Source organism: Lacerta agilis, chromosome 2 (assembly GCF_009819535.1).
Source record: "Lacerta agilis isolate rLacAgi1 chromosome 2, rLacAgi1.pri, whole genome shotgun sequence".
Lineage (NCBI taxonomy): Eukaryota > Metazoa > Chordata > Lepidosauria > Squamata > Lacertidae > Lacerta > Lacerta agilis.
The window spans coordinates 113,917,412-113,930,343 of record NC_046313.1 but is presented as its reverse complement, the minus strand read 5'-3'; the positions used below and the strand labels follow the sequence as shown (position 1 = coordinate 113,930,343).

Here is a 12,932-nt window from a genome sequence, read left to right as displayed (position 1 = left end):
GGGGGAGAACAAATAATGTACCATAGAATTGGAAAGGGACCCCAAGGGTCATCTAGTCCAACCCCCTGCAATGCAGGAATTGTTTGCCCAACATGGGGCTCGAACCCACAACCCTGAGATGATAAGAGTCTCATGCTTTACCAACCGAGTTATCCCATCAATTGTCCATTTATTCCTAGTCTCGTGTGTGTGTGTGTAAAAATAATCCAATTAAAAACAATGCAGCAATTATTTTGGGAATTATAGGGACAGAACTACCTAAACTGTATAGAAACTTATTCATGTTATGCTACTACAGTGGCAAGAATGTTACCCACCCCAAAATGGAAAGAAGCAAAAGTCCCAGCAAAGGAAGAATGGATATAAAAGAATGGAAGAATAGATATAAAAATTTACAGAACATGCAGAAATGGCAAAACTTACTGGAAGAATAAGGAGAAGTGTGCATGCACACGAAAGCTCATACCAAGAACAAACTTAGTTGGTCTTTAAGGTGCTACTGGAAGGAATTTTTTATTTTTTTATTTTGTTTTGGAAGAATAAGAAATCAAGACAAACTTTTTATAAAAGAATGGAAATGGTTTATTGAATATTTACAGATAAATTGTAAACAGGTAAGAACATTGGCACGATTATTGTAATGACCTGCAGTTTCGTAAGAGTATATATATTTGTTGTTGTTCAGTTGTTCAGTCGTGTCCGACTCTTCGTGTCCCCATGGACCAGAGCACGCCAGGCACGCCTATCCTTCACTGCCTCTCGCAGTTTGGCCAAACTCATGTTAGTAGCTTCGAGAACACTGTCCAACCATCTCATCCTCTGTCGTCCCCTTCTCCTTGTGCCCTCCATCTTTCCCAACATCAGGGTCTTTTCTAGGGAGTCTTCTCTTCTCATGAGGTGGCCAAAGTACTGGAGCCTCAACTTCAGGATCTGTCCTTCTAGTGAGCACTCAGGGCTGATTTCTTTGAGAATGGATAGGTTTGATCTTCTTGCAGTCCATGGGACTCTCAAGAGTCTCCTCCAGCACCATAATTCAAAAATATATATTTAAAGTGGATGAATAAATAAGCAAATTAAGTTGATTTGGATATGCAGAATTTATTAAAAATAAATTTAAGGAACCGCGGAAAGAGGGGGGGGGGAGGAAGTCAAGTTTCAAAATGTTAAGATGATTGGTGAAATGTATAAACTTGAAAAGTATGAATAATATTTTTTTTTGGAAGAGTCTCATGCTTTACCAACCGAGCTATTCCACCAATTGTCCATTTATTCCTGGTCTCTTATGTTTGTGCGCGCGTGTGTGTGTGTAAAAAATAAAAATAAAAATCCAGTTAAAAACCATGCAGCACGCTACTCCGGCGAGTTACAACTTGGTGCAACAAACAGGGGGGGGGAATGATCCAGCGGTGCCAGCGGTGCGTCAAAGCTCTCCACAATTTCCAAGCTTTCCACGCGGGGGGAAGGCAGCTCTGCAGCGCGCAGGAGGCAGCGATCTTGCTGCCCGGTCCTCAGAGGGTTAACTGGAGGCCGGTTCCTAGAGAGGAGCGAAATCTGGGGGGCGGGGGAGGGCAAAAGCCTCCCCAGCAAAGGCCCCTCCCCATCCTGCCTTGCAGATCAGGGAAGCTGGAGAGGAGATCCCATGGAGAGCAGGGGGTGCTTTGTGGCGAGGCTGCGACCTGATCCTGCATAAGGAGCCGGGGTTTCTTTAAATCGGGGTAGCGGAGAAATCTGGTGAGTCTCTCCTCCTGCATTTGGTGAAGGATGGTATGGTGTGTGTGTGTGTGTGTGTGTGTGTGTGTGTGTGTGTGTGTGATTGCTATTGATTATGATATTATGCTATGGGTGTTTGTGTTTTCAACGATGCCTTATGAGGAACGGCTTAGGGAGCTGGGTATGTTTAGCCTGGAGAAGAGAAGGTTAAGGGGTGATAGCCATGTTCAAATATATAAAAGGATGTCATATAGAGGAGGGAGAAAGGTTGTTTTCTGCTGCTCCAGAGAAGCAGACATGGGGCAATGGATTCAAACTACAAGAAAGAAGATTCCACCTAAACATTAGGAAGAACTTCCTGACAGTGAGAGCTGTTCGGCAGTGGAATTTGCTACCAAGGAGTGTGTTGGAGTATCCTTCTTTGGAGGTCTTTAAGCACAGGCTTGACAGCCATCTGTCAGGAATGCTTTGATGGTGTTTCCTGCTTGGCAGGGGGTTGGACTGGATGGCCCTTGGGGTCTCTTCCAACTCTATGATTCTTTGATTCTATGTTGCAAAATGCCCCATGATCTTTGGATGAAGGGCAGTGTGTAAATTATCATCATCATCATCACCAGTGATTCCCCCCCCCTAAAAAATGTTTAGGGGTACTCTCATTTTGACTAAAGAAAACCACCATTTTATAGTTCAAATCGGGGAAAATAAATACAGCAAATGGACGAAATTACAAAGGTTCACAAAATATTTAGAGTTATGCGCCCCCCCAGCAAAAGCACTAAATAATAATAATAATAATAATAATAATAATACTGCCACCACCAGATTTGCAGTGGGGACTAGGAGCCTGGGAAATGCAAGTGGAGAAATGGAAGGGGTGGGTGGGGAGAAAGCCCCCAAGTGGGGAGAAGCCCAGTAGAGCTGGACAAAATGGATATTGGCAAGCTGGAAGGTGGGGGGCAGAGGAGGGCGACCGGGATGATCAAGGGTCTGGAAAACCAAGCCTTAGGAGGGAGATGGGTAGCCTGGAAAAGAAGAGGCTGGAAGGAGATGGGAGAGCCATCTTCAAATATCTGAAGGGCAGACACATGGAAGAGGGATCAAGCTTGTTTTCTGCTGTTCCAGAGGGTTGGACTCAAACCCATGGCATCAAGTTACAAGAAAGGAGATTCCGACTAAAACTTTCTGACAGTCAGAGCTGTTCGACAGTGGAATGGCCTCTCTAAGGAGGTGGTGGACTCTCCTTCATTGGAGGTTTTGAAAGCAGAGGTTGGATGGCCAACTGTCAGGGATGCTTTAGCTGAGATTCCTGCATTGCAGGGGGTTGGACTAGATGACCATCGGGTCCCTTCCAACTCTTTAAGATTCTGTGAGGGACTGGGGAGAAAAGACAAGCACCGCCATATATTTCTTATACCCCACTCATCTGGCTGGGTTGCCTCTGCCACTCCAACAGAAACACAGGAAAAACAGCAACAACATCAAACATTAAAACCTCCCATGGGGAGCCTACTTAGAATCACATAGAATCATAGAATGATAGAGTTGGAAGAGACCAAAAGAGCCATCCAGTCCAACCCCCTGCAAAGCAGGAAACACCATCAAAGCATTCCTGACAGATGGCTGTCAAGCCTCCGCTTAAAGACCTCCAAAGAAGGAGACTCCACCACACTCCTTGGCAGCAAATTCCACTGCCGAACAGCTCTTACTGTCAGGAAGTTCTTCCTAATGTTTAGGTGGAATCTTCTTTCTTGTAGTTTGAATCCCTTGCCCCGTGTCCGCTTCTCTGGAGCAGCAGAAAACAACCTTTCACCCGCCTCTATATGACATCCTTTTATATATTTGAACATGGCTATCATATCACCCCTTAACCTTCTCTTCTCCAGGCTAAACATACCCAGCTCCCTAAGCCGTTCCTCATAAGGCATCGTTTCCAGGCCTTGGACCATTTTGGTTGCCCTCCTCTGGACACGTTCCAGCTTGTCAGTATCCTGCTTGAACTGTGGTGCCCAGAACTGGACACAGTATTCCAGGTGAGGTCTGACCAGAGCGGAATACAGTGGTACTATTACTTCCCTTGATCTAGATGCTATACTCCTATTGATGCAGCCCAGAATTGCATTGGCTTTTTTAGCTGCTGCATCACACTGTTGACTCATGTCAAGTTTATGGTCTACCAAGACTCCTAGATCCTTTTCACATGTACTGCTCTCAAGCCAGGTGTCACCCATCCTGTATTTGTGCCTTTCAATTTTTTTTTGCCCAATTGTAGTACTTTACATTTCTCCCTGTTAAAATTCGTCTTGTTTGCTTTGGCCCAGTTCTCTAATCTGTTAAGAACTGCAGCATTGAAAGGGACCCTAAGTGTTATCTAGTCCAACCCCCTGCAATGCATGAATCTTTCACCAAACATGGGGCTCAAACCCACAACCCTGAGATTAAGAGTCTCGTGCTCTACCGACTGAGCTACAGTACGCTAGTGGAAAACAATGACTTTATCTACATATATACTATATATAGTTCTGTAACCTATAGGGTTTATTTTGTTATTGCTGTTCCCCTTGGCCTTTTAAAATCTTTTTTTTCTAAGGTATCCTTTTTATTTCCCCCTTTACTTTTTATTTTTTCTTATCTATCTCCCTGCAATCGATAAAATAAAATATTTTCAAAATGTTCTTATTCACAGGTATCTTTCTCGGCTGTGAGGGTCTCCAGGTCTGCACTTCTTTGGCCAGTTTTTTCCTTAAGACGGCATCTGACCGAGGAGGGAAAGGGACATGTTTTTTTCAGCCATGTCGGAGGCTCCCTCGGATCATGTACTGAAGGTGGAAGAGGCAGAACTGGCTGGCCCAGCGGCAGGGAGAGGCTCCCAGGACACCCAAGCTGCAGGCAGCAAAGGATGCTGGGGAAACGCCCGGCAAAAGGTCCTGGGCGGGGAGGACCCACTCGGCTCGGATGCTCGGCGCCAACGTTTCAGGCACTTTCGCTACCAGGAGGCCGAGGAACCCAGAAAGGTTTGCAGCCGACTCCACCATCTCTGCCGTCAGTGGCTGAAGCCGGAGCGATACACGAAAGCTCAGATGCTGGACCTGGTGATCCTGGAGCAATTCCTGGCTGTCCTCCCCCCGGAGATGGAGAGCTGGGTCAGGGAATGTGGAGCGGACACCAGTTCCCAGGCGGTGGCCCTGGCCGAAGGTTTCCTCCTGAGCCGGGCAGAGGACCAGAATCTGGTGAGAGGCAGTTTCATCCTGATAACACAAAGGAGATTTCCAATAATACTGGGAAACCCTGCCAGTTGGCCGACTTTCCCTACAAATCCTCTACAGAGGTGACATCCCACTCGGTACGGGAGTCATCAAGATGGCGGATTATCAACATCCTCCCTTCTGACCTCCGTATTTTACTGGTCTGTTTTTATAATTTATACTGCTTTTATCTGGTGCTTAGGTTTTAATTTTGTTTTATTTTTACTTGCTTAATTAAGTGTAGTTTAAGTTTTAAATTTCAGTCATAGGTCCTCAAGGGGCTTGTTTTTAAACTCTAGTTTTAAGTTTTTCTTGTCCTCCGCTTGGTGAGCGTCTCGGCCCAACGGTAATTGAAGAAGAAAACTTTCAAAGTTGTGACCGCTTTTCATCTTTATCTTCCCTGCATGTACTCCCTGTTTTACTGTTTTACTACCTCCCACTCGGTACCTGTCCTTAAGCATTTCTTTTTCCTAACCCTTCTCTCTCTCTCTCTCTCTCTCTCTCTCTCTCTCTGTGTGTGTGTGTGTCTTTAATCCCTGTTTTCCTTACAGGGCCTGTTTGAAACAGTGGCCGCTGATGTTCCTGAGGCAAAGGAGGCTCCACTGATGCTGGAAAGATCATCTCTTTGTGCTGGAGCTACTTCTCAGCATACAGATCAAGTAAGAGGAGGCATAGGATCATAGAGTTGGAAGGGGACCTGCGGGTCATCTAGTCCAACCCCCTTGCAATGCCTTCTCTGCAGTGGCTCCCTGTCTGTGGAATGCTCTCCCCAGGGAAGTTCGCCTGGCGCCTTCACTATATATACCTTTAGGCGCCAGGCAAAAAATGTCCCTTTTTAACCAGGCCTTTGATTGACCTGATGGACATCCTATAGCCTTTTAAAAGGTGGCTGTAACCTTCTCTTCTCCAGGCTAAACATACCCAGCTCCCTAAGCCGTTCCTCATAAGGCATCGTTTCCAGGCCTTTGACCATTTTGGTTGCCCTCCTCTGGACACGTTCCAGCTTGTCAGTATCCTTCTTGAACTGTGGTGATGAGGGAGGGTGAACCGTGTACTCCTTGCTGAAAAAGTTGGGATATAAACTTAGTAAATAAGCTCTTTTGCTTCCCTGTATAAGAAAGCTGGAGGTGTCAGTCGCCAACCTGGCATCCAGAGATCTCCACATGGTCGCAATTTAATCTGCACCAGCTGCAAAATGTGCCTGGCACCTGGGGAATTTTGAGCACGGAGAAGACTCTTTCCTGAGCCACTGAGATGAGCTCTGGCTTCCTCTGTCCTTTGCTTGTCTCCTTGGACCCGGAAGCATTGCACTATCCCATTAGACCCTCCAATGCCTCGACTCGAAGCATACTTTCTGGTTGTGCTCACTGGAGGCAGATCTGGATTGGATGGTGGCTAACGAATTGAGGTTGAATCCTGACAAGACAGAAGTACTGTTTTGGGGGGACCGGGACAGGGTGGGTATGAAGGACTCCCTGGTCCTGAATGGGGTAACTGTGCCCCTGAAGGACCAGGAGCGCAGCCTGGGAGTCACTTGGGACTCGTAGCTGTCCATGCAGGTGCAGGTCAATACTGTGTCCAGGGCAGCTGTCTACCAACTCCATCTGGTACGCAGGCTGAGACTCTACCTGCATGCGCACTGTCTCGCCAGAGTAGTGGTTATCTCCTGCTTGGTTATCTCCTGCTTGGACTACTGCAATGCACTCCACGTGGAGCTACCTTTGAAGGTGACCCGGAAACTGCAATTAATCCAGAATGCGGCAGCAAGACTGGTGACTGGGAGTAGCCGCCATGTAACACCGATCCTGAAAGACCTACATTGGCTCCCAGTACGTTTCCGAGCACAATTCAAAGTGTTGGTGCTGACCTTTAAAGCCCTAAACGGCCTTGGTCCTGTATACCTGAAGGAGCGTCTCCACCCCCATCGTTCAGCCCAGACACTGAGGTCAGCTCCGAGGGCCTTCTGGCGGTTCCCTCACTCTGAGAAGTGAGGTTACAGGGAACCAGGCAGAGGGCCTTCTCGGTGGTGGCGCCCTCCCTCCCTGTGGAACGCCCTCCCATCAGATGTCAAGGAAATAAACAACTGTCTGACTTTTAGCAGACACCTGAAGGCAGCCCTGTGTAGGAAAGTTTTTAATGTTTGATGTTTTATTGTGTTTTTACTATTCTGTTGGGAGTGGCTGAGAAAACCCAGCCAGATGGGTGGGGTATTATTATTATTATTATTATTATTATTATTATTATTATTATCTGTTCCATTAACTGCAAGCGGGAAATGGTCTCTTCCCTTTCAGGGTCTGGTGACGCTCGAGGAGGTGGCTGTGCATTTCACTGAGGAGGAATGGGACCTGCTGGATCTGAGCCAAAGAACCCTACACAAGGAAGTCATGGAGGAGAATGGTGGCATTGTGGCCTTTTTGGGTAAGGCCCCTCGCCCCCTGCACTTGCCCTTGGTTTGGGGATGAGAAGACCCTAGTGAAGCTTTTCCTTTTAATAGATTACAAGGCAGGGAGGGGTGGCTGTTCCTTTTCTTCCTAACCATCGAGATGCGTTTTCCTTCTGGTGGTCTCATCTGAGAATAAGATTGTTGTTGTTGTTTAGTTGTTTAGTTATGTTTTCTGCATGTGCTATGATACGATAACTAGTTGAAGTCCATCTAAAAAAAGGTTTTGAGCTATTTTAAAAAGAAATTTGCCAAAATCTACACCTTCGACATGGGTTGCCGGACATTAAGGCACTTTCTGACGGGGAGCTGTTTCCGACGGCCAAATCCTGGACGTATGGCAACCCTATTTGCCTCAAGCCATATTTTCTTGCAGCTTATCTAATGTACAGTGGTACCTCGGGCTACAGACGCTTCAGGTTACAGACTCCGCTAACCCAGAAATACCCTGTTTCCCCGAAAATAAGACTTACCCATAAAATAAGCAGGAGCAGGATTTCTAAGCATTTGGGCAATATAAGCCATACCCCAAAAATAAGACATAGTGATAGGTGTGGCTATGCAGCATACTGACGCAGAGCGGTTAAGAAGACGGGTAGCAACTGACGTTAAAAATAAGACATTCCCTGAAAATAAGCCATAGTGTGTTTTCTTGAGGAAAAAATATATAAGACAGTGTCTTATTTCGGGGAAACACAGTAGTACCTCGGGTTAAGAACTTTGCTTCAGGATGAGAACAGAAATCGTGCGGCAGCAGTGGGAGGCCCCCTTAGCTAAAGTGGTACCTCAGGTTAAGAACAGTTTCAGGTTAAGAACGGACTTCCAGAACGAATTTATAAGTTCTTAACTCGGGGCACCACTCTGTTCCTTTATTTGACTACGTACCAGTCAGAGGGCCTTCTCGGTAGTGGCGCCCACCCTATGGAATAGCCGTCCCATCAGATGTCAAGGGAATAAACAACTATCAGACTTTTGGAAGACATCTGAAGGCAGCACTGCTTAGGGAAGTTTTTAATGTTTGATGTTTCTTCTTCTTCTTCTTCTTCTTCTTCTTCTTCTTCTTCTTCTTCTTCTTCTTCTTCTTCTTCTCTGTTTGGAGCTGCCCAGCCAGATGGGTGGGATATAAATGAATGAATAATAATAATTATTATTATTATTATCATCATCATCATCATCATCATTATTATTGTTATTATTATTGAAAGAGGGGGATGCTATATTGGGAAAGGCATCAGATGGAGGTGGGGCAACCATATTGATGATGAAGAAGAAGAAGAAGAAGAAGAGTTTGGATTTGATATCCTGCTTTTCACTACCCGAAGGAGTCTCAAAGCGGCTAACATTCTCCTTTCCCTTCCTCCCCCACAACAAACACTCTGTGAGGTGAGTGGGGCTGAGAGACTTCAAAGAAGTGTGACTAGCCCAAGGTCACCCAGCAGCTGCATGTGGAGGAGGGGAGACGCGAACACGGTTCCCCAGATTACGAGTATACTGTTCTTAACCACTACACCACACTGGCTCTGACTTGTATAGCAAATTTTTCTCCTTTCCTCTCTTTCCATTTTGTCACTCACAACAGCAATCAGTTCTCAGTTACTGTACTTCTTGGATCTCAGGCTTTACATGTTGTCTCTCTTCTTCTCAGGACACGAAAGAGCCAAGTGTAAAGAGATGGGACAGCAGGGGAGAAAACCAGAAGGGAAACCGGAGACGAGGAGGGAGAAATCCTCTTCCTCCCAAAGGGGCGATGTCGTTGAAATCCCAGTTGGAGAGGAAATAGAGAGTGGAAAACAAAGCAGTCAGTGCTCTTTGTGCGAGGACAGTTTCGTCTGCACGGCAAGCGACACGGGAGGAAAGCTCTTCGAATGCGTCGATTGCAGCAAAAGCTTCTCCAAAAATTCCTACCTTCGGAAACACCTCCGTATCCACACAGGGCAGAAGCCGTACAAATGTGCCGAGTGCGGAAAGAGCTTCAGTCAGAGAACGGACCTCAAGAGACACCAGTGGATCCATACGGTGGAGAAGCCGTATAAATGTCTCGAGTGCGAAAAAAGCTTTACCCAGAAGAGGAGCCTCAGTACACATCAGATGAATCACAGAGGGGAGAAGCCCTATAAATGCCCGGAGTGTGGGAAAAACTTTGCTCAGAAAAATTACCTCACGATACACCAGCTGACTCACAAGGAGGAAAAGCCTTATAGATGCTTGGAGTGCGGAAAGAGCTTCGGCCAGCTCAAAGATCTCAACAGGCACAGAAGGGTTCATTTTGGGGAGAAGCCGTATAAATGCCTGGCGTGCGGCCAGGGCTTTTGGTACGAAGGCCACCTTAAAAATCACCTCCGAATTCACACCGGGGAGAAACCGTATACCTGTTTGGAGTGCGGAAAGAGCTTTATTCGGAAAACGGACCTCAACAGGCACCAGAGGAGTCACACCGGGGCGAAGCCCTATCAATGCTTGGAGTGCGGGAAAAACTTCGCAGAGAAGAAGAACCTCAGTTTACATCAGATGAAGCACAGAGGGCAGAAACCATTTAAATGCCCCGATTGCGGGAAAAGCTTTACTCAGAAAAATTACCTCACTGTGCATCAACTGACTCACAGAGGGGAGACGCCATATAAATGCTTGGAGTGCGGGAAGACCTTCACGAGGAACACCAGCCTTAGTTGTCATCAGAGAATCCACACCGGGGAGAAGCCGTACGAATGCCTGGAGTGCGGAAAGAGATTTGCTTGGAGGAAAAGCCTAAGTTGCCATCAAACCATTCACACGGGAGAAACAATGGAAATGTCTACAGAGCTTTACTCGGAACAGAAACCCGGCCACGTCTCAAATCAATTACAAATGGCGGAATCCTATCAGTACCCAGATTGTTCCATGAGCTGTGAAGAAGCTGGAGAAGAGAAAATGTCCGTCTCAATTTTTCTGTGCCAATGATCTTGAATCTCTTCTATGGTTTTTGTAACAAAAGTCACAAGATGGAGTCACCCCCGCCATATCCACCTTGAGTCCTTTTTCCCAGGTGCCTGGACAAAACATCTCTTGCTCTTACCTGCTCTTGGTGTCAAAAGGTCATGCTACTCGGGGCGACCCCAGAGCCCATCCTGTTTGGCAAATTTCCTTCCCCGTGTGCCCAGAGTTACAGGGCTAAAAGTAGGACCCTTCCCCTGTGAAAATTGTCATCCCTTTCAACATCCTTCTGCTGTCTCGCGCTGCAAGGTTATTCCATGCATCTTTTGGAACTTCTCACTAAGTCTCTCTGGTGCAAACGTTCCCAAACCTATTTGGCCTACCGCCCCCTTTCCAGGAAAAAAAAATATATATTACTCAGTGCCCCCTGGAAACCTACCTTCTTTAAGCAAACAAAAACAGACATATGCAGTGGCAAATTTCTGTTCTTTTAGGTATCTATCTACGTCTTGCTGGCAGTAATCATTGTTACACAACAGATGAAACATACAGTTTTTCAAAATGTTCTCCTCTTCTTTCTTTACGTTTCCACTGCGCCCTTATTTCCATTAAATGTCCCGTCCCCCCCGTTACACACGAGGCCCTGGATTGTTCCAGCACCCCCGGGGGGCGGGGGCAGTATAACCCACTTTGGGAAACACTGATTTGGTGCAAAGTGATTTACAAAGTGAATGGTCTATATTTCTTTTCAGCCTATCTTTTTGTCACACACACACCCTTTCCCTTTAATAAACCTTTGAAAATTTGCACCTTCGGGGCTGTCTGTATGCTTTGACGTTTGAAGGTTCATTTCGCCCGCTGGGATAGCTAGCTCATGTCAGGAGAGCATGAAGCTGGCACTAGGTGACCTTATGCACAACCAAGAACGGGTTTAATTTTGGGGGGGGGGGAATTGTGCACACTTGAAAACGTTGGCAGCATTAAGATAAATTCAACAGGGTAAGTAGGTTTTGGTGGGTGCAATATTGGAATACTGAATGGTTTAGTTCAGGGGTGGCCAACTTCCAAGAGACTGCGGTCTACTCACAGAGTTAAAAACTTGCAGTGATCTACCCCCTTTTGGGGGGTTCAGATCGAGGTTGTTGAGCTTTTTTTTAGGAAGGAAAGCCCTGTTTTGGGGGCTTCTGGGCAAAGATGTAGAGCTTTTTTTTAAAGGGGGGCCAAAGTTGCTGAGCTTCTTTGGGGGGAGCCAGTGATCCACCAGTGATCTACCACAGGTGTGCAGTGATCTACCAGTAGATCACAATCTACCTGTTGGACATGCCTGGTTTAGTTTGTATAAAATATGCAGGGATTTATGCTATGTAAAATGAAACGTGGAAAGAGAAGGAGGGAAGTCATTGATAATTTAAGGTTGTTTGAGTGAATACTCTAAATTGTAAAGCAGAAAATGTAATGTGTGAATAATATAATATAATATAATATAATATGATATAATATAATGGGTTTAATTCAGTAAATTTAATTTACAAACAAGATGGGTGGGCTTCTGTTAAGATGGCATGACACAAAAATATTTTTCTTAAGGCTTTATTTCTGTGTTGCCGGGGGTTGGACTAGATGACCCCTGGGACCCTTTTCCAACTTTACAATCCTATGATTCTATATATATATATATATATTCATTCTTAAATGCTGGTCGAGGGTCGCCCAACAATGCCTCGCAGGCCACACCGCCCTGCCATAGACGAAACGGGTCCTATCGGGCCAACCTTGCAGGGTTGTTGCTTTGCTAATAAGGAGCCAGCAAGCCGGCCGAGACAGCCCTCCTTTTCAGAGGAGGCCATAATCGGCCAAGCCTGCCGTGATCGGCAGCAGCAGATCTTCCAAAGCGCAATTCCTCCTACTCCTGGAGGCGCCCGTGCCGTTTGCAAGGATCAATTCGCTTCGCGCGCGGATTTCGCGTTCCTGCTGTGTTGCTTCTCCTCCTCCAGCCATGCAAGGGTTAAAACGATGCCGATGCAAGAGAGAGCGGATTCCTAGAGAGGAGCATTTTTGGGGGGGGGTGGATGCGTGGGGCTGGAGGGGAGGAGTCCTCTGGAGCAAAGGCGGCTCCCCCCATCCTGCTTTGCAAAAAACGAGAAAAAAAAGCCAGCCTCGGATTGCAAGCCGGAGGTTGAATTGCACGGATGCATTTATGCGCTGCAAAGCTGGCAGCTGGTTCCTGCTCCTGCCCCACTGCAGCTTGAACCGGGAGGTTGCATTTCCCCCCCAGCCCTCCCCTCACATCCCTGCAGGGCTTTCTTGCAGAGGGGAACTGTCCTTTGTCCTTCCCCATCACGTGAGTCTCTCCCCCCCCTCCTTTTCAGCCTTTGGGTGCAATGTGTGGGGCTGGGGAATGAAGGGAGTGGAAGCCCTCCTTTTAGCGCCCAAGCGGGGATCAGACAGCGCCTTGGGGTGGGGGAAAGCCTGGGAAGCACAGAAGAGCGAGGCAAGGCTGCCCCCCCCCAAAAGCACCCTTTCCTGGTGTGGATCATCAGTTTCCTTAGGCTAGAGGGAGTTGGGGGTATGCATGTTCAGCCTGGATGAGAAACGGGTGGGCTCTCCTTCCTTGGCAGAGCTTGGGT

The 12,932-nt window shown here is 46.9% G+C and overlaps 2 protein-coding genes across 2 annotated transcripts; both read left to right on the top strand.

The window, feature by feature from the left end:
• The first annotated feature begins 4,499 nt into the window (after positions 1–4,499).
• LOC117042504 (neurotrophin receptor-interacting factor homolog) lies at positions 4,500–7,451 on the top strand. The gene is made up of 3 exons (XM_033142050.1): positions 4,500–4,937; positions 5,504–5,611; positions 7,247–7,451. Exons 1-3 carry the CDS (start codon positions 4,500–4,502, stop codon positions 7,415–7,417), a joined length of 717 nt encoding a protein of 238 aa, XP_032997941.1. The 3' UTR covers positions 7,418–7,451.
• Positions 7,452–9,048: 1,597 nt separating this feature from the next.
• On the top strand, positions 9,049–10,352 carry LOC117042751 (gastrula zinc finger protein XlCGF52.1-like). The gene has a single exon (XM_033142386.1). The coding sequence runs from the start codon at positions 9,067–9,069 to the stop codon at positions 10,330–10,332; it is 1,266 nt and encodes a 421-aa protein (XP_032998277.1). The 5' UTR covers positions 9,049–9,066; the 3' UTR covers positions 10,333–10,352.
• The last annotated feature ends 2,580 nt before the right edge of the window (positions 10,353–12,932 follow it).